At 39.9% G+C, this 22353-nt stretch overlaps 1 protein-coding gene across 1 annotated transcript in view; it reads left to right on the forward strand.

The window, feature by feature from the left end:
- The first annotated feature begins 48 nt into the window (after positions 1-48).
- Positions 49-22353, forward strand: part of UMODL1 (uromodulin like 1) — an 83255-nt gene continuing 60950 nt past the window's right edge. Inside the window, exons 1-5 of the mRNA XM_075912204.1 lie at positions 49-2940; positions 6972-7214; positions 17418-17579; positions 17935-18050; positions 20876-21068. Of these exons, the coding sequence (XP_075768319.1) occupies positions 2844-2940; positions 6972-7214; positions 17418-17579; positions 17935-18050; positions 20876-21068 (811 nt within the window). The 5' untranslated portion in view covers positions 49-2843. The remainder of the gene's footprint in view (positions 2941-6971; positions 7215-17417; positions 17580-17934; positions 18051-20875; positions 21069-22353) is intronic.

A 22353-nucleotide genomic window follows, 5' to 3' on the forward strand; every position in this document is an offset into this window, starting at 1 on the left:
TTGCGGAAAAGCGTGTCTAGATTAGCCATGGACGCTTTTCCGCAAAAAGTGCTTTTGCGGAAAAGTGTCTGTGCCAATCTAGATGCTCTTTTCCGAAAATGCTTTTAACAGAAAACTTTTCCATTAAAAGCATTTGCGGAAAATCATGCCAGTCTAGACGTAGCCTGGCTGTTTTAAAGGTACCGCTATTCAACAATGGAAATTGGTAAGTGAGGAACACCATTTGCACTTGAAACCTCAGTGGCAATTTAGATAGGCAGAATGTAATTACCCACACTTGTGTTGCCCTAGGGACGTGGACAAGCAATTTAGAATAAAAGTGGCCAATGGTGTGGATATAAAAACGGGGAGAAGGAGTCCTTACACAGAAGAAAGATCCGACCTGAGAGCCGTATCTAATCACCGGTGGATCACTAACCACAAATCAGGCATACACAATTTTAGGGCCAAACCATGTATTTGAGTAGAATAGTGGAACAGATATACAGTTAACAGCAAGTTTCAACAAACCAACCCTCCCTAACACGAAGAAAGGAGATAGAACAGTTCCCTAGATACATAAGGTATATACAAAGCCTGAGGCCATCAATGCCTGCAACCTTCAACCCTCGGGCTATTTGTAAGCCTCTGGGGAGGACAAGCAGGGAGATCCCACGGTAGTGAGTCCTCTGTGAAGAGACAATCCCGATATGGATCCTCGATCTGGAAAGGAATCCCCTCTAGACACAGTCTGATCCGTCCTTCGACAACACCGTCTGATCCAGTAGGTGGGTAATCCAATGAAGATGATAGGAAAAGAGAGTCCCGGTTCCAGTGACCAATGCAAACAGGAAAACCTTGTGGGTATTTACCACACAAGGATAGCACAGTTCAAAAGTCCAGGCCTCTGATTACATAGATGGTATCCAAGCTTCAGGCAAACAATACAGAGGAGCAACAAATGAGTAGATCCAAGGCTGGGGAATATCTAAGGACCTGAGCCCTTGATACCTCAGGGCTTTTATTGGCCCAGAGGCGGGAAAAGTATGCTAATGAACCTAGGTGTTGAGTGCAGCTTCCTAGGGGCTGTGTGCAGCGGTTTTGGTGCTGAGTGCACCAGATAGTAACGGGTGCCCAGCCTGTTTGAGAGGGGTGCACAAGGTAGTACCGTGTGCAAATTAACAGTTTGAGTGGGAAAACCTCCATCATGTAGAGAAAAGGAACTGTCTCTTTCAAAATGGAACCCACTGAACCAAACTATAATATAGCCCCCTTTTCTAGGGTAACACTTGAATCTGTCCAGTGCATTGGATAGAGCATTCTCTGTTCTTCCATAAGTAGTGTGGAATGTTTAATGACCTCAAGTCAGGCCATATATTTTATTAGGGCTAGTTTAAAAGAGCTAGATAAATTCGTGGGAGGATAGGCCCATCAATGGCTACTAATCCAGGATGTGTAGGAATGATGTCTCTACTCTATGTTTGTCAGAAGCTGGGAATGGGCAGCAGGGGAAGGATCATTTGTTGATACATGTTCTGTTCATTGTCTTTGGGATACCTGGCATTGACCACTGACAGAAGACAGGATACTAGGCTAGATGAACCTTTGGTCTGACCCAGTATGGCTGTTCTTATGTTCTTAACATTGACTTAATGCAGCTTTGAAATGCTACAGTGAAGAAAAATGCTGTTTTTACCATCTTACTTTGAAAGAAACAAACAGAAACAGTTTCCTTGCCCTGTCAAATCTTTTTTTTTAACTTGTCCTTCATTTTTTGTAGTAGTTTACATTTTACACACTACTGTACTGTACAGTATTTTCTGTTTGTTTGTTTGTTTGTTTTAGCCTCTGCCTGATTCTTCACTTCTGGTGTGTGGTCGACTGGTCAGTTTGTAATTTTGGTGTTCTATTGTTTCTGGATTAATATATTTGAGTGATATGGATATGTTATATTTGTGTGAGAATCATAAATAACTTCACAGGTTTCATTCTGAAGTCTGAGTTATAACATTTCATTAGTGAAGGTTTGTGGTGGTGGTGGTGGGGAACATTGTTTCTTTGTTTTTAATACCAGAGAAAGCAGTTTTTGTGGCTGCACATCGAAAGGTACGCTCTGTGTTTGAAAGATGTGGATCCATTTGTCATTGTAATTTACATTCCTATTTTAGTTAATGTGAAGAGGGTAGTTCTGAAAGCCAAAATTTGCTTTGTACAATTTGATCAGGCCCTGTGACTGCTCAGTCCTATGCTAACTCAGTCAGCCAACAGCTTGCCTGACTGGGATCACAACAAAGCCAGGGAGGCACTAAAAACAGATAGTGAGGAAGCTTAAGATTAAAATAATGCTTCACACCTAATAGGTACAGTTATTTTTAATCACTTTGAGGCAGAATTTTGGAGGGAAATGATTTCCTGGTGTGAATTATAGTACTGTATAACATCAGCTCTGATTTAGACATGGTGAAAATTGGGTTTAAAATGAATGCAGAGGAACAATCAACTGTGTGAGATGTGGCTCCCATCTGTCTGGTGTTCAAGGCACAAAAGGGGGATCAGTGCTCAGACGGATAGACTCCAACCAGTGCAGCCATTTTTCTAACAGCTTGTTCTGTAAATGACACCATTGGATGGTTCAAGCCATGCACTGGTAGGCTCAGTAATTGAGATGCAAAGGTGCCATGGGGAAAGCATTAATGAGGCTACACAGGTGAAATACCCATTGGATTTTCTCTTTGTTCATTAGCCAGTTATCATTATCTGTTTGCAAAGGAGAAAAACAGAGGAACATTTTTCCTTATTCCAAAAATCTGGATGTAATAACAAGTGAGTTTTTGTTCCCTGGGAACAAAGAAATAAGAAGAACGATGGCAATCTGTGTTGGTACAATGACTAGGATCATTGTTATTTCTGTCTTCATTCTCTGGACAGCCACAGGTCAAGGGAAAGGAAATGTCTTTACAGGTGAGTAATACACAATGAATCTGAGAAATGGTAGGTATTTTAGTATGAATGTGATGAGATGCCTCTTTATTCTAAATGGATCAGTGATTGTTGCTGCTCTACAGAAACCCAGCTGTGTATCATTGATCACATAAGACTCCACCAATTTATAAAAAAAAAAACCCTGCCATTTCCCTTTTGCTTGGAAAGAGAGGCTGGACTGCAGCTTATACTCAGTAATGTACAGAATTTGATGAAAAATCCTTTTCTTTATAGAGTAATATATACAAATAAAAATGAGCAAACTTCTCAAGATGTAGAAAGGGCCAAAGGCAAGGGTGCAGATGGCACATCTTTCACTCTTGCCTTCAGTTTTCAGATGTGCAAAGGAATAATCCAAAAAAGTAACCACCCACATTTCTGGCTTTGGAGCATTAGCATTAATTCCGAACCTAGTCTTAATTTCTAGACTACTTCAATTTATTTAAATCTCAACTACTTTTAATTTTTGACTAGGATTTTGTTGTTGTTTTTTTAATTGCCTCAGTGGCTTTGAAAATTTCAGTCAAAATATATAACCCATTTCTTAAAGATGGGCTTTTCTCAATGACCCTACCAAAGCCCCTATATTTTAAAAAGGTCCTCTGCAGAATGGGGGAAAGGCAGAAGGCACATTAATTTTCCTGTGCTTGCTTATAAAAAGGCTAAGTTTCTGAGATATGAAAGCTTAGAAAACAAAACCTTTAATTCAATTTTTTTCAAATTTTGGAAGACAGAGCAGTTCTTTGAACCCCTTAGATGAGGATCCACCACAATGGCTTTAATTCTAGATCACATCAAAGCAAGTAGGGGCTTTGTCTCTGGTTTGCGTTTTGATTTAATGTCAAGCATTCTTGCAAATTTCAGGCCAGCATGACAGCAGTTGATCGTGAGAAATGTTCATATGTTGGTATGAAAATCTAGCATGAATGGTATTTGTCACTGCAACATTTGATTATTATCCCATATACAAAGCCAGATTTGGTCTTGACCTTGAAATCAAATCACAGCCCACTCCTAATTCAGAATCTGAGCTGAATATTGCTGACTTCTTATAATAACATAGTCACTTAGGTGCTTTTGTGGTTGTTGTTTTAGTATAATAGCATATGTACTTTCCCTGCCTGTGCTTGTGATTACTAAGATGAAAACTGAAATGTTCAAAGATGAGAGACCTAACCTAACAGAAGTAACTTCATATGATTATCTTCTTGTTGCTTTACTAAGTAAATTCAGTTGCAAATTGGTGGAGACATGTACAATACACTTTCATTCCTTGCTGATTAGAAGCTAATGAGCAGAGAATGCCAATTTGCTGAACAGACCAACTTATGCTAAGTCACAGTGCTCAGAAAAAACTGCTGTCCCCAGAGAACCACGCTCTCATGGTAACACATCTTATTTTAAATTAGCCTGCACTCTGGGCTTGAACTAGCTTCTGAGAAGAAGCTGGACCTGTGCTCACTTCTGTTAGCTTTGGTTCAGTTGTTCTGGGAATGTATCTTTCTACACTCTCAAGGGAATCTCTCAAACCTGCTTTCTTGGTTTTCTCATTCATCCTGTGCCTAGTGAAATAACCATAACATTACATTGCATACGTCTGGCTTGACATCAGTGCTTTTCAATGATATATTTAAACTTAGTTTTCACACCTCTGTACCACTTTACTTTTTAGATTTCATATCAATATATATATTGAATGTTGCTACAAATCCTGAGTTGGTTCCAGTTGCCCTGGAAGCTTTAGATTTTTCTTTTCAGCTCTGGATGTGACGAGGGTGTGTTACATGTATCTTTAATCTTCCTCGTATCTCATTGTGCTGTGCTGTTCAGGGTCTCATACCACATTCTTTGCAGTATTATCTGAGCAGTGTTGTCGTGACAATGAGAGTGATGGGGGCATGCAGAACAGCCCACACAATCTTAACAGTTGAAGTTGTAACACTGCAATTCTCAAATACCACAATTTTGATCTCTGAAACTAAGGAACAGACTCTGTGTAGATGTATGGCCCCTTCTATCCTGGTAAAATCTGAATGCTTTGTAATTTATGCTTCTAGCACCCTAGACAGGCAACATTATCTCTGTTTTACCACTGGAGAACTGAAGCAGAGAGAGAAATATTGAAAGAATTGCTCAGACACACAAGTGGTCTGTGACCAGATCCTCCACTGATGCAAGTAGGAGCACCATTGAATTCTGTGAAGCTATACAGCCTTACACCAGCTAAGGAGCTGTCCCTCAGTTCCAGTTTTCAAATAGACCTCTTAAAATGCCACCACAAGATTTTCAATTAAACATATATATGCGCACAAATACAGGGTACTGTTTGCTTACAAATGATAAAAACTTGATTTTGGGGAAGCAATGTTTGGAAATGTGATGTATAAATATCGGCACCTAAAATTTTTACACCGGATTATTTTACCTGGTTTTGGTCATGTCTGAATCATTCATACTGTACATATTTTGATCACATGCATCTCTTGCATATTGTGTTAGCTTCATTCTGTCTGTCTTGCTGACCCCAGTGCTCCAAGAACCTTGAAACATGATAGTTTCACTGCACTTAGATTTCAGTGTTTACTTTACATTTAATTTATTTAAAACCTCTTCCATTTTTTCCTGTGTCCAAAGTTATACCAATATAGATGTGTTTATCTAATTATTATTTTCACTCTTCCAAATGCCACCACTCCAATTTTTATAAAATTTCAAGAAGTCATGTTGTCTGTCATATGAGCCTTAATACAATTACTTACACTTTTATGCTAATTAAATACTATATTTAATTTGACTTGCTAGTCCCTCTTTTTTTAAAGCTCCCTCTTGACACTTTTACTTTGTTGCATGTAATTGGGATTCACCTCTTAAACTTTTTCAGATAAGTCAGTTGATTTCATTATCAAATTAAATCTTAGAATGTTTAAAACTGTTTTCTTGTCAATCTGTAATAAATCTGTTAAACTCTGGTCCCATTGACTCTGTTTCACTGTGTTATTAAGGAAAGCTTGTCATGACCTGCACTTTGTCTCTTTCTGAATCCCTTGTCAAATGTAGTCCCATCAACAACCCCCCCCCCCCCCCCATTAATGCAAGTTCACCTTTTTTGTTTTCCTTCTACAGCAGGCCTATTTTAAGATTTTGAAGATGACACATAAGATCAAGTCATGGTCTAATTTACAGAGACCTGAGGCTTAATTTAGACATGCCTTTACGAAGGCCAGTTTAACCCTACTAAATCTAACCTCATCTAAACTGATTCAAGGTCTCAAAAGATATAGGGTTAGTTTTTCAGTCTTTATGTAAATTGGCATAGCTTCACTGAAATCAACAGAGCTCTGCAAATTTGTAACAGCTGAGGTCTAGTCCATGTGATTTACATTGACGATCCACTAAATAATTAGAAGGGCAAAGTAGAAACTCCAGTGACAAAGTCTTCTGGGAATGCTTGTCCTCTGAATAATCTCTTCAAATGTTGTGGGGGTTACCATGCTCTTGTCTTCTAGTATATCTATGCAAGGATGTTGCTCAGGCACTGAAAATAAGATAGGATGAAGCACACAAAAGAGAAAAAAACCCTAATAAGCTTATCTCACCTCTGATTTCTATGTTTCCAGACACTTTGAGCTCTGTATTTTTTCTCAGAAAATCATAGAAGTGCCAAGTTCCTTACCGCACATGTGAATTTCAGACTAATTTTGCTAATATTCACAACATTTATCTAAATTAAATTGCCATTGTCCTACCCAGTGCCTCAAGTTATTTCTGTTTATCTGGAGCTTCTCACAAACCGTGGGAGATTTTACTAACCAAAACAACTCCCACTACTAATTGCCATCAGAAAACTTTACAGGTCTGCTTTCTCTGGTAACTTTTCCCATAATATCGGTTTTTCATTCATTAAATGGCTCTATTTTCCTGTCTCATAATCTGGTTTATATCTAAATATTAAAGGAAAATCATTCTGTGTACTAGCAGCTAACCTTGTTTTTCTCATTTTTATTTCTTAGAAAAAGGCCTCTCCTTGGTAGGCTATCATCTGTGCAACTATAGTGTGACTAAAACAGTGTCTAAAATGGTTGCCTACCAAAAGTCATATGAGAAAAATACTTCTTGTGGAGGATGGATTCCATGGATGGTTTGTCCTAAGATGTCTTATAAAACTCAGTATCGCATCATTGAAGTCCCTGAGATTATGAATTTTACTGATTGCTGTGAAGGGTATGAACAAGTTGGGCTCTATTGCGCTTTATGTAAGTATTAGTCAGAGTAATGATTTGAACAAATCTTCCTTTTGTTAGGTGATTTACTATAGATTTTAGAAGTGTAGCCATGTTAGTCTGTTTTAGCAAAATCCACAAGGAACCCTGTGGCACTTCAAAAACAAATTTATTTTGGGCATAAGATTTTTTGGGCTAGAACTCACTTCATCAGAAGCCTGAAATAGAAACTTCAGTTTGGCAGGGTATATTCCATATATTCCTATATTTCATGCATCTGACAAAATGGTTCTAGCCCACAAAAGCTTATGCACAAATAAATCTGTTAGTCTTTAAGGCACCACAGGACTCCTCATTGTTTTTGTTGTAGATTTCGACTCAAAAGGCCAAGTTCACTGCTGGTGTCAATCTGTTGAAATTGGCATAGGTCATTGGTAAAATTGGTTCAAAATGCCCATTTGGGAAATGCATTACTTTGCTGCTCTTAGGTTGATCCTCATTAGTAGAGCAGTGTGGAATAGCTTACACAGTCATTTCCTGGTGCTGTTGTCTGCTTTGTGGATGACTTTGTTTTACAGGGCTATCAGTTATAGATGCTGGAGCCATTCCTGTTTAATTTTATAAGGATTTATATTAATATTAGCTGAGTTTGGAGCCAGGGCAGTTCATGGCCATGTTTATTCAAGCTATGCTTTAATTTTGAGTTCAAATGAAGCTAAAAGTTCAAAGGAAAACTTATGCAATGGTTCCTGATATCATGACTTCTTTGTGAATCTACAAGCTGTCCCAGGTATGCCTGAAAAGATAGAAAATGCAGTGAACTTTTCACTGAATCTGATCTGAGTTTCTGGTTTATAACAAAGCTCCAACTCTGGTAAGTTTCACTAGCCCTCAGACCATATTGTACATGGCTGCTTGTTGTCAACCATACATTCACAATTATAAAGCTTCTGAAGGTTACAGATGCACTGAGTTCCTTAGGGACAGTGGGTGAGATTTTCAAAAGTACTTAAAGGTATGACTACATTGCAGCTTCTTCTTGGGCAGACTGATGCACACTAGCAGGACTTGAGCAAGTGTGCTAAAAATAGCGGTGCAGACTTTGTAGCATAGGCTAGCTACCTCAGTATGACCCGAAGTGTCAGGTTTGGCTTTTACTCATGTGGCTAGCTGAACCCAAAGCGCATGCCACAACATACACACTGCTGTTTTTAGCATGTTAAATCAAAGAGAGAGAAACTACATCTGTCTAGCCGGGCAAGGAGGCACCCTCCTGCCTGCAGTGTAGACATTGTGGCTGTGTCTAGACTGGCCAGTTTTTCCGGAAAATCAGCCGTTTTTCCGGAAAAACTTGCCAGCTGTCTACACTGGCCGCTTGAATTTCCGCAAAAGCACTGACGATCTCATGTAAGATTGTAAGTGTTCTTGCGGAAATACTATGCTGCTCCCGTTCGGGCAAAAGTCCTTTTGCGCAAAACTTTTGTGCAAAAGGGCCAGTGTAGACAGCTGAGATTTGTTTTCCACAAAAGAGCCCCGATCGCGAAAGTGCTTTTGCGGAAAAGCATCCGTGCCAATCTAGATGCTCTTTTCCGAAAATGCTTTTAACGGAAAACTTTTCCGTTAAAAGCATTTCCGGAAAATCATGCCAGTCTAGACGTAGCCTGTGAGTTGAGAGCACAAGTACTATCATTGACTTTCAGTGAGACTTTGAAGACACAAGAAATAACTGGTATAAACTAAGGTGTGACTTTTTATATAGTTAAACAAGTGCAGAAGTTTGTACAGGTGCTAATTTTGATATAAAAGTGACTTATTTAATTTTAATTAACCTATTCCTACTTGACTTTAGTTTAACTAAACTGAAATAAGCCACTTGCACACTGAAATGTGTGTGAAATTTGTACTGGTTTAACTAGATTAATTAAAAAGATAATTCAGGTTATACTAAGGCATCTTTATTGTGTACACTAGCCTTTATGCTCCAAGTCACTTAGGTGCTTTTGAAAATCTATTCCATAATATCATCAATTGGAATTTGCAAACAGATTATGCAAGTTGTTAATCATTTTATTACTATTAAATCACACTTTGGCAATACAAGATTTCAGATGAAATGACTAGAAGATACAAGTAATCTCTTTGTTAAACGATCTTTTTCTCAAAATAGTCTAAAATTTTAAATAAAGCATAGTGAGACACAAATTCTGCCTTGACTTATTCCTTCATGCAGTTCTGTTGACTTCAGTGGTTTGTACAGGGTGTAAAGCTAAGCAGAACTGACCACAGACTGTAATATTTCCAGACAGTATCTTCATGGTGGAAAACTACTGTTGATTATTCAAAATTTCCAGGCAGTAGCTTCAGGTTGGTGGAAAACTACTGTAGATCAAATCCCTCCTTCAATATCCAATTCCACAGTGTACAAAACAAAAGTAACCAAATAATGGCAAGGCTGAGTAGCAGTCAGTGATTGTTTTATATGAATAATAAAAATCAATTTTGACCAAGTTTTGGAAGAGTGATTTTTGGATACTTCACTTACCAGTGGATGCTCGACGTTTCAAAAAATCAAGCACTTTTAAAGAGCCTCAGTTGGACAATCAAAAGTTTAGGCACCAGTCTCTCTTGAAAAATGTTGTCCTTTGTAATCAGTGTATATTTTTAAAACAAAAAGCTGCTTTAACTAACAGTTAAGATGGAGCAGTGTTAATGCACACAACATCTACCATGATGAACATAATTTTAAAAACAAAACCAGTATTAAAAATATGGAAACTTCCTGCAATGGTTAGTTATATAATTCTCAAATAGCACTTTAATTAGCACTATGCCATTAATTAGTACACCTAAACTCTGGCACTGTTTGGTTATGGCATGCTTATAATTTTGATTACTGTTTTAAAAGTTATTGTGGGAGTACTTTAAACAACTAAACAGTTTGCATAGTTTCTATATGATTTCTGGCATTAGATTCAGGCACCTTACAGAGCTTTTCAGGACATTAATCATAAATTCTATGAATGATAATGTGCTGTCTAGACAGAGTCTTAAATAAGTAATGAAAGGAAGACATTTGGAACTGCTGGAATTATTGCACTGCATACCTTTGCACTATTGCTTCCCCCCATCCCCGATGTTATCCACAGTGGCTTTCTCTGTGTGCTTAGGCTTGGAGTACAACCTATTCCTAGCTGTTTTTCCACCTTTTATTTTTTAGAAGCAATCATGTCCCTCTGACTGGGAAGGCAGGCTTAGTGGCTTTCCCTGCTTCTACGTTTAACATTTGGGTGGAGGACAAGGTTAGGAGTACATGACTGGAATGGTTTCTTCTAATGTCAGTTGCACTTTTATGACAATATTGTACACCCATCAAATATGTTAAAAGAACACTAATATGGTTGTAAAGTCAAGCATTCAAAAGTTAGGAAATGCCACAATTAAAGTTTCTTGTGCAGTCTATGTTTGGCTCCCTGATGTATATGAATTATAAATATTATTCCATGATCACTTACTATTCTTTTCCACAGAATCCCTGCCTTATTTATTAGACAGGATGGACCTGTTTTGGTGAAGAATCAGGGCAATGTGGTAAAAGAAACTATTATCTATTGGCTTGTGCTTTATTTGTTATAGAAGTTGGAAGGTATTAATGAGACTGGGGACTGCGTGAAGAAAAAGGATAGTTTCATGGTTAATACAGGTGAATGCTGCCCTGAAAAAATGGATTCGGTCCCTTCCACTGCTGCAGAGATCCTATGAGATGATGAGCAAGTCACTTAATCCAGACTTTTCAAAGATGGTCACTTACAGCGTGTTCCTTACTTTCTGGGTGCTTAATTTGAGACCCTGGGGTCTGATTTACAGAAGATCTGAGGACCCACAGCTGTAACTCAGTGGAAGCTGCATTTGACCATAAGAAGTGCTGCCTAACACTATTTACTCTGAAAAATCAGGTCCCAGGCATCTCAAATCAAACACTCAAAACTAGTGGATACTTTTGACCTTAATAGCGCTGTGATATAAGTTCCCCATTCGTGAAATGTAAATATTAATGTCCTCCCTTACATGGGTGTTGTGAAAGGAAATGAATTAATATTTGTGATGAACTCAGCTATTGCAATGAAAGACATAGAAAGGTCCCTGAGGAAATCAGTAGTTCTGTCTTCAGAGCAGAATGTAAATAACATGCAGCAAATAAGTCATACACTGAACAATTAGAACAAAATATGGAACAGCTGCTCATTGAGTGAGCACTGTCCACTCGGAGAGACTGAAGCATGGGTCCTGTGGACAAATAGTATATGATAATGTAATTAAAGACTGTATCATAATAGAAAACTATGCACAAAGGGGTCACATTAAGATTACACAAACTTTCCGACTTTTCAGATTGCAGAAGACTTTCAGCTCTTTAGCTCCCAGTTCCAGGCTCCTTACTCAGCCAGAACCATTCCCCATCCTCAGTCTCCTGTCCCTTTCCCGACCTCCCCCAAACTCTAATTCTAGTTCCATCCAAGGCGTTCTATCCTAATCTTCCTGTATTCTGGTCTGTCTCTTGTCCCTCTGGATTTGCATCAGGCAGCCTTCTCCTTCATGCTGCTTAGAGGACTGGGGTGGGGTGTCACTGAAAGCAGCAGGTAAAGCAGGAGGGCTAACCTGGCATGCTTGATAGCAGACCAGCGTAGCCTTATGCTGGCTGTGCTAACAGAATCTTCAGAAACACTAGCTGTGACTCTCTACAAGTCTCTACTGAACATGTACTGATGCGGTCTCGCATGACCTTATTATTAATAAACTAGGGAAATACAACCTAAATGGGGCTACTATAAGGTAGGTTCATAACTGGCTGGATAACCATTCTCAGAGAGTAGTGGGATTCCACAGGGGTCAGTTTTGGGACCTGTTCTGTTCAATATCTTCATCAACGATTTAGATGATGGGCTAGAAAGTATACTTATAAAGTTTGCAGATGACACTATGGTGGGAGGGGTTATAAGTGCTTTGGAGAATAGGGTCATAATTCAAAATGATCTGGAGAGCTAGAGAAAATGGTCTGAGGTGAATAGGATGAAGTTTAATAAGGACAAATGCAAAGTGCTCCACTTAGAAAGGAACAATCAGTTTCACACATACAGAATGGGAAGCAACTATCTAGGAAGGAGTACTGCAGAAAGGAATCTAGGGGTCCTACTGGACCACAAGCTAAATATGAGTCAACAGTGTGACACTGTTGCAAAAAAAGCAAACATGATTCTGGGATGCATTAACAGGAGCATTGTAAGCAAGATAGAGGAAGTCATTTTTCTGCTCTACTCTGCACTCATTAGGCCTCTGTTGGAGTATTGTGTCCAGTTCTGGGCACTACATTTCAAGAAAGATCTGAAGAAATTTGAGAAGGTCCAGAGAAGAGCAACAAAAATTATTGAAGGTCTAGAAAACATAAACTATGAGGGAAGACTGAAAGAACTGAGCTTTTTTAGTTTAGAAAAGAGAAGACTGAGAGGGAACATGATAGCAGTTTTCAAGTATCGAAAAAGCTTCACAAGGAGGAGGGAGAAAAATTGTTCTCCTTGGCCTGTGATAATAGGACAAGAAGCAATGGGCTTAAATTGCAGAAAGAGAGGTTTAGGTTGGACATTAGGGAAAAACTTCCTTACTGGCAAGGGGATTAAATATTGGAATAAATTGTCTAGGGAGGTTGTGGAATCCCCATCACTGGAGATATTTAAGAGCAGGTTGGATAGACATCTATCGGGGATGATCTAGATGGTGCTTTGTCCTGCCATGAGGGCGGGGAACTGGGCTTGATATCTCTCAAGGCCCCCTGCCAAATGTCAAGTCCCTGCTCCGAAGCATGGAGGTGCTAGTCCTTCTCAAAAAAATGTTGCCAGATTTTTTTAACACGGGCAAAACAATGTAATTTTCCCTAACAACATTCTCAGAAGTTCCTGAACTATTTTGGTTAAAATTTCCCCCTGAAGGAAAAAAAAAATCAGCCTGAGGCAGACACCCTGGTAGGAAAATTTCATCCGAAATTATTAAAGTATGGCAAAGTCATAAGTAACTGAAAACACAGGGTCTTATAAAGGAAAGTCTTGGCAACTTTAATAATAGACAATGACAGCAACTGTGCCTAAAATAATCTGTCTTTGTTAGTCCACATTTGTTAGTCCCTGTGACAGTTGTAGTACTTTTAATTTATGCTATACCATAACCTGAAGCCAACTCAGGAGGATAGGCTAAGGGAAGTTTTTAAGAAAACTGTATATTGTGAGTCCTGATCAAGTTGAGAGACACAGAGGTTAACACTGAGCTAATCACGTCCCTTAGCATCTCTATCCCAGAGGATTCTCCTGCCTAACTAGAAATTGCTGTGGTGATATGCAATAAGCTTGTAACTAAGCTTTTGGTTGCTAAGCGATGGAAACAGCATTTCTATTTTATTATTTGTGTAAAGTTATAGAAGTTTGCTCCTGGAAACTATGCTGGTTTTTGCTGTTGGCTTAATTCTGGGTGACTGTGCCCACGATACTTACAGTAGAGAGAATAAATTGATTTTAAAGTGTGTCTTATATGATTAGACAGAAACGTGATATGAGTCCATCTTTGTTTCTCTGCTGATGTAAAAATTATGACCTTTAGATTTTAGATTAATGGACAGTATGGCTTTAAGCCAGAACTCAATAGCATTCCCATCATTTGCACATGACTCATTAATGGCTTATGCTACAGTTTCACATGCTAAAAAAAGAACTGTGCGAAATAGCTATATTGAACCTCAAACTTGTTTAAAATGAGCCTAGGTTTCAGGATGTGATGGTTTCATAATTCTGAGTTCAAGCTCAGAAAAGTTCAGTACACATAGGCTGGTGGTAGTTTGCAGAACAGGAAAGCTTACTATTTGTATTACTATAGTAGATTGCACAGTAAGTTTGTGTTGGCCCATGAGGGAGCCTGTTGACCATGTCCTGGGACACTGGAGGGAGCAAGGGTATAGGAAATGGCCAGAGCTAGAAGAGAGGAGGCATAATAGTTGGATGGGGAAAATCCACAACACTGTTTTTGTAAGGGTGTGGAATTAGGAAATCTGTATTATAAGATGGGCAGGGCTGTGTGTCCCCTATTTCCCAATCAGGAGGAGTTCTCAGAAGGAGAACAGTGTTATATGCTGTCTTCTCTTTCTGAACAGGGGAGACATTGGCAGGAGAAGGCAGAACTAGAAGATTGAGTTCCTGTTAGGAAAGGCTGGGAATGGTGATTTGACAAAGAAGCAGCCTGAAACGAGGGAAGAGCTCTATGTGTGGTAGAAGAGCTAGACAGAAGTATGAACTTTTGGGTGGTGGTAAAGGGATTTATTTTGGGTTTGTTTTTGAAGACTGATTCTGTTATTAAGCTCTAAATGAGGCCTGGTGGTAGCCATACACAGGACTTGGTAAAGTTCACAAAGGACATGGAAGAAAGGAAAGAGAAACAATGTTGGGAAGCAATGTTCCCTCTAATCATTTTCATCTCTGTGTGGATTTTTTCCATCCATGTGTGGAATGAATGATTTATGTGCACCAAAACTTGTGTGAATGTGCACCATCATTAGAATCAAAACCTAGCTGTGAGTGCTCTGCTAATCAACTGGGCAACATTTGAATCTCTCCTGAGCGGCTGCACAAGAGCACAGCTTACAGGGGACACTGTTGGGAAGCCACCTCTGCCTCAGAGGAGGTGGTTGGCAGGCCGTTAGCAAGGGGTCAGTCTCCAACTTTTAATGGGGGCCTACTGTGTTACTTTCTGTACAAACAGATTGTGAGAGATTGCCCCTTGCTTCAAAGAGCTTACCATCCAAATACTCAAGGCAGAAAAAGGTGAAAGTAATTCCCCTCTTTCACAGATGGAGAACTGAATTAAAGCAATTAAGTGCATTGTCCTTGATTGCACAGGAAGTCTGTGCAGAGCTGTGAGTTAGTTCTGTAGCTCATGTGTCCCAATGTAGTGTTTAAGCCACAAAACCATCCTTTATTGCAAATTGGTGAATTTCTCTCCTCTGAGCCAGCCTGTCTCTGAAGTACCAGCTCCTTCCTTGAAAAAATCCCAGGGCACTTTCTGAGCTAAAGCAACCCAGTATCTGTTGAGGAGTATGGCTGCTGGGCTTCACTGTGGATGTTCACCTTGTTGAAAGCTAATTTTCAATTGATATGTCAAGGGTCGGTTCCCTGTCAACCTTTTTGGGGCAAACTATAGAGCTAAGCCCAGCCCTTTGTCAGATTGCATACAGCTCTACTAATACACCCAGCATTTGATTTGATACATGTTGAGAACAAAATACTGTTTTAAAAAAGTATGGGAATGACACATCCAAAGTATTCTGGGCTCAAATCTTTAAAACTGCGTGTGCAAATAACTCTCATGCCAGTTTGTTGGCCTGTGTAGGTAAGTGAATATATAAACGACCTGTGTGAAGTTTAAGGCCATGTCTACGCTATCGGTTATGTCGGCAAAACTTGTATGTCTCATGCCTGTGAAAAATCTTTTAAGTTTTGCTGGCAGAAGTGGTAGTGTGCACAGCGCTATGTTGGCGGGAGAGCTACAGCCGGTCGTTGAACTGGTTTTGTTATGTTGACAGGAGAGCTCTCTCCCATCTGCATAGATCGGCGACATGAGTTATCTTACAGCAGCACAGCTGCATTAGTATAGCTGTAAATTCACTAGTGTAGCCATAGCCTTCATTGGACATTTTTAAAAGCAATTCCTATGATAGCATGGCCAGTTGAAGAAACTGTGCTACAAATTCTGAATATGTAATGTTGCACATATATGATGGACACCATCACCAACATGCTGGGTGATAGAACTGGGTGGAACTGGGGCCCTCCAGACCTAAAAGTATTAACTGATACATCTTAAGATAAAAACCAGACCTCCCTGCCTGTGGTTAGGTTTATATCCTCTGTGGATTAACACAGAGGAGGACCTGAAGTACATAATCACCAGCAAGTTACATATGTTCACTTTAAATATTAATTAATTAAGCTTACTAGCCTGTTAAAGGAGTATATTTAGCAGGGGGCACAAGCTCTCATACAATATTAGAGTCTACTTGACAGAAAAATAATTTTTTTTTTTTAAATTTATCTCGCATTGGGATATGAGAAATTGAAACCCCATTAAAAATTGGGAGCATCCATTTAATTCCCTAGAAGTTTGATTATGGTGAATGTGTTTTTCTTAGTTTGAACACCATTGGCTGCAATCATAGGAATTATTTTCATTTTCCTCTTGGCTGAAGTAAATTGTCTATTCAGCAGAATGGGATTAATAAGACCAAAAAGCATTTGGTACAGTGAATGGAGAAGAAACTAGGGGACCCAATACATATAGACTAGCAAAGATGAGCACCAGTTAGGCCTATGTCTGATGGAAAGTATGAAGGGAAGGTTCAGTAAAGCCTGATATTAAATCACAGAAAATTTCAGTCTACCTCAGATTGAAACCAGCTATTGACATTAAGCCAGGAAAATTGTGTGCATTTTACCTTTCAAGTAGTGCTGTTCTTCCTTAGCCACCCTCTTCTTGGCTAAATCTGCCTTAGGGATAGCATTCTTATTGATGTCTCAGAAATGAAATGGACACTGTCAGGGCTGAAATCATGGGCTGAATTATGTTATCCTTTCTTAGTATGTAACCCTGTAACTTCCAGTTGTATGGCAAGGGTGTAAATGAGAGCAGAATTTATCCCCATGGAAACACACATTTCCATAAGTGCTGAATAGCTTAGATTATGCAAACCTGAAAGAGCTGGCAGAGTAAAGCCAGAATGTCTCTCCTTTTTGCTGTTTATTGACCCTTATGTTTCATTCTATTTGGACTTGTCAAAAAAAGAAGGAAAATGACTTCATGAAAATTTCCAAATTATTTCTGTTTTGCTGGGAATGTTCTATTTTCCATATTTTACAGAAATTCTGGGTTTTTTTCATTTACTGAATACGGCCTTTTCTATTAACTCAAAATTTTGATTACAGTATCATGAAAAAAGTCATAAAATCAGAAAATGTTAATGTTGTTGCCAGTTTTTTACAGAACATTTCTTATCTTGTTGCTATTCCTATCCCCCATCTCTCCGAGACAGCCCCAAGAAGAGACCCTCGTTCAGGACTATGAAGAGCTGTATCCCTTAGATTAAATATCACAAAGTTAAAGAAATTAAATATAACATGCAATTTTGCCATTACATGTTTTATTACACAGCATTGAACAGAGCCAATGAATTTGCCTTACGACCTGGGGTTTGTCCAAACGAGGAAACGGAATCATTGAACCATTCATGCACATTTGACACTGACTGTCCAGGAGTTAAAAAATGTTGTAACTCATTCAAAGGAACAGGATGTATGGATCCTATACCAGAGGGTATGTTGTTGACAAATTCTAAACTCCCTCCAACAGAAGTAAGCCTGACTTTTCCTGTTGAAGAGTTACTGTTTATCTTCATAACATAATAACCAATCACCCTTAACGTGATGAAAGTTCAGTTCAAGGATTATTGGTTTCAATATTGAATCTGTGAGCCCCTGATAACAGGCTTTACAGGTTTGGTGGAATCTTTTTGCTCTAATTCTTCTCCCTGACTAGTTCTGTCAACTGAGAAATACCTTTATATGTAATGGCTGTAAGTCCAAGTCCACTGCAGTCAATTGGAGCATGTCTATTGATCCAAGTTTGTTCTGGATCTGATGCTTTTATATTTTAATTTGTTCAATTTCAGAGAGAAATCTGAATAAATATTGGTATAATGTGTCAGTTCTTGTGAAAATGGATTTTAATGAATTAAGAAGACTGGATCCAGGATTTTTGAATCATTCCCGCCTTTTGTACTCCATGGTATGTACAGATACAAAGAATCCAAAGCTGTTGTGTTCTTGTTTCACTCATTGCATTGACATTGATACTCAGTACAACACATCCGAGTTTCATTGGGCTGAAAGGGGTTGTGGTCCTGGGCAAGACTTCATTAACCACCTTTCTCCCATCATCAGGATGGATTTAATTTTTCCTAATGCATTCTCAATAGATGAAAGCCAGTTTTACTGTTGCTTATCATAAGTAATGCAATTTCATAGCTTCCTTTGACATTTCTTAAGACATTGAAAGAAAAAATTAAAGTTTTTATGCTGTAAGATCTCATTTTCCTTCTACTTCAGTAACATCTGTTCTGCTTCTAAGCCTTATTTTAAAGCAGAGATGGACCTGAGACCCAGTTGAGATCTGAATTTAAGGAACTCCAAAGTTGTGTGTTTTCAGATGTGGGGTTTTGATTTGACCTATTTTAGAAACAAGGGCCAGCTGTGAAACTGAGACCTCAATATAGATCAGATTCTGCATCCCCCAAGTTTTGATAGTTTCACTCCAGTTGCTGTTACAGGGTAAGTCCCAATGATCTTCTGAACAAGCTCAGATGCTTTGTTAGGATGGTGCTTGTGTGGTCTGGTACCCACTAGCAGCTGTGAGGGATTGGAGCATGCCCAATGCATATGGAGTCTCTGCGAAGCATGTGCAAACAGTTCTTTAGAGGCAAATAACTTGTTCAAGCTTGGGTGGATATTCACAGGAAGAACAAAAGGCATCCCTGACACTCTCTGCTAAATTTCAAGTCCCTGCTCTAAAGCAAGGAAACAGTATTATTTCGCAAAGAAAAGGTTGCCAAAATGTTCTTAACATTGCAAAACAAGGTATTTCCTACTCATTCTTGGAAACAATTGTGGCAGGAACACTTAAAAAATCATTGTGAGGCCAGGGACGTTTCTAGGGGCATGCGGGGCCTGGGAAAATCCACCTCTCCATTCTGCCCCAGGCCTTGCCCCTCCATACCTCTTACTCCACCCCATCCCACCCTCACTCCACCCATTTGCCCAAGCACCCCCCCTGCTCTGCCTCTACCCCACCTCTTCCCACCCCTGCTTCTGTTCCCTCTTGGCCCCCATTCCATCCTTTTCCTTAGCCTCCTCCCACCCCGAATGATGCTGGGAGCTAGCAGATTGGAGAGGCCTGGGTTACCTGCTTCCTACTATTGCTGGTGAGTGCAAGAGTAGGCCTAACACCTGCTACCAGTGCCAGGTCCCCTGCTAATCCTCCGGGCCTCTGCAGCCCCATGAACAGCAGGTCTCCACAAAGTCCAGGGTCAGGGAGATTGCCCAAACCATCCTATGCATGGGATTACTCTGCCCATGGGAAGCAAGCTCCCATCTCCATCCCCACCCCTTTTGCCAGGCCTTGACCCCCATGGGAGCCAAGCCACCTCCCTGGCCCTCCCCACACCACAGGGAGGGTGGGTGGGCTAGTTCATGGACCCAGCCTCCCTTGCCCCAGAGAAATGGGAGGGCAGGCTCTCAGGGACAGCAAAACTCCACCCTCAGTATGCCTACAGCAGGTGTTCTGGGGATGGAGTGTGGGTGGGGCCAGGCTGTCGGTTTGGGAAGGTGATGCCTTCCCCCTCCTAGCATGTCAGCTGCATATGGCTCTGTCTGAGGCAGATAAACATGGAGGGTATGTCTACACTACCCTCCTAGTTCGAACTAGCGGGGTAATGTAGGCATACCGCACTTGCAAATGAAGCCCGGGATTTGAATTTCCCGGGCTTCATTTGCATAAGTGGGGTGCCGCCATTTTTAAATCCCCGCTCGTTCGAACCCCGTGCAGCGTAGCTACATGCGGCACGAACTAGGTAGTTCGAACTAGGCTTCCTAGTTCCAACTACCGTTACTCCTCGTGGAATGAGGAGTAACGGTAGTTCGAACTAGGAAGCCTAGTTTGAACTACCTAGTTCGTGCCGCGTGTAGCCACGCGGCACGGGGTTCGAACGAGCGGGGATTTAAAAATGGCGGCACCCCTCTTATGCAAATGAAGCCCGGGAAATTCAAATCCCGGGCTTCATTTGCAAGTGCGGTATGCCTACATTACCCCGCTAGTTCGAACTAGCGGGGTAGTGTAGACATACCCGGAGAGTCTACACAGCACCCTAAACTCAAAATAAGATTTGTGTAGTGCAAATTGCGTATCTTATTTTGAACCTATTTCAAAATAGTTTATTTTGAAATTTGGCGCATCTACACAGTGCCAAATTTTGAAATAACATGTTATTTTGAGACATCCCTTAACCCTTGTGGAATGAGGGTTACTAGGACACTGAAATAGCACTCCCGTTATTTTGAAACAATGGGCAGCTTGTGTAGATGCAGGGGAGCTATTTTGGGATACCTCCAGCCCAAATGATGAAGTTATCAGACTGTTTTCAGTTGCTTGTAAGGGATGTTGGGTCATCTTAATTCTAGGCAGTGCTAAGAGCCCTGACTGTAATAAGAATTTGCTATTGATGCTCTGTTATTTAAGTACTACGCTCATAAATGACCTGTTGCTCAACCATATGTTCCTTTTCTTATGTGCTCTTATGTGGAAAAGTTTTTTTAAGCCTGACAAAGAGTTCAATTCCTTCATTACTCCATCAACTATCACACTGTATCCTTTTTCTGTGCAATAAGAGAAATAGGAATGTTCACTCTACACAAATTCAAACCAGTTGAATTCTGGATTTGTGCAGGTTCAGTTTAGTATTAATTTTTAATAAATAATCACTAGTTAGGCAATAACTCATTTGTCTATAGTTGTACTGCTAAATAAGATATAAAAGAGTTTATTCACCTCTTTTACAGATGACTGGTGCATTATGGCCCTTAAATTCCACAATGTATCATATCCAGACTGCTGAGGCAAAAACGTATGCTGGGACATTAGCATCTCAAGTTCTGATTGGATTACATCAGCCTACTCCACTAATGAAAGTTTCTTCTTTGTTGAAAGGCATTGTGAAGAATGTGTACGAAGTTATCAGCATAGATGTGCAAGGTTGTTATTTAATATGGTTCGGTCTTTTGGGGCAGCTTTTTAAGAGTAGCTCAGAATTTTATCCCCATAACTCTCCATTGACTCTGTAGGAAATATAACGTGAAACTTTATAAATATGCATGGGACTACTCTGCCCATGGGATGCAAGCTCCCATCCCAATCCCCACTACCCATGTATCTAAGATACCCACTGTACGGCAAATGACATTTCTAACGAATAGTTATTTGGAAATTTTGCATTTTGGTAGAGGATTCTCCTGGTCACTCAAGAAGAAATGCACTTTCATAATGTATAGCTTTAGACTTAAAAGAAATATGTATGTCCGAATCTGTAGTATAGTCATAAGCATTTTAAATAGGTGATAGTCTTACTGAAAACTTCCATGGTGCACTTCAAAACCAAGAATACTTTTTATTTTGGAGACTTTTTGCAAGTGTTACTGCAGATAACTTGGATGATCAAATGAGAATGATTTGTCTAGATATTTGGAGATATGATTTGTCTAGATATATACACATTGTTGTGGTATATGAACCCCTATATTTGGGCCACTCTCTGAAGGTGTGTCTACACAGCAGGGCTTACCTTGAAATAGGCTACGGAAATTGAGCTACATCATTTACATGGCTTATCTCAAAATAGTTTATTTTTAAATTGGGAGCGTCTACAAAGCAGTTATTTCAAAACAGAGCACTCTTCCTCTGACTTCCTTTACTCCTCTTACAAGGAGGGTTAGTGGAGTCGGAGTAAGAAGTCCTCAAGCTTGACAGTATTTCGCCATTATTTCAAAATATCTTCCTGCTATTAGATGCGGACTACGCTACTTCAAAATAACACTAGTTATTTTGAAATACTGTTGCTATATAGATGGACCCGTAGACTGTATCACAAGGGAGAGCAATAAGCCCACGGGCCAGACACAGTTAACCAGGGTTAGCCCCGGTGGACTGCCAGACATTTTATGGGTATGTTTAGACTAAATGGCTCCGTCGACGGAACCATGTAGATGAGGTTTCATAGGGAAATGAAGCGGAGATTTAAATAATTGCTGCTTCATTTACATCAAAATGGCTGCCGTGCTGTGCTGATCAGCTGTTTGGCAGCACAGCGCGGTAGTCTGGACGCTCCACAGTCGACAAGGGAAGCCCTGGTCGACTGCCTTGTCGACCGCAGAGCATCCAGACTACCGCGCTGTGCCGCCAAACAGCTGATCGGCACAGCACGGCAGCCATTTTGATGTAAATGAAGTGGCGATTATTTAAATCGCTGCTTCATTTTCCTTTT

This window comes from Pelodiscus sinensis, chromosome 1, assembly GCF_049634645.1.
Source record: "Pelodiscus sinensis isolate JC-2024 chromosome 1, ASM4963464v1, whole genome shotgun sequence".
Taxonomy (NCBI): Eukaryota; Metazoa; Chordata; order Testudines; family Trionychidae; genus Pelodiscus; species Pelodiscus sinensis.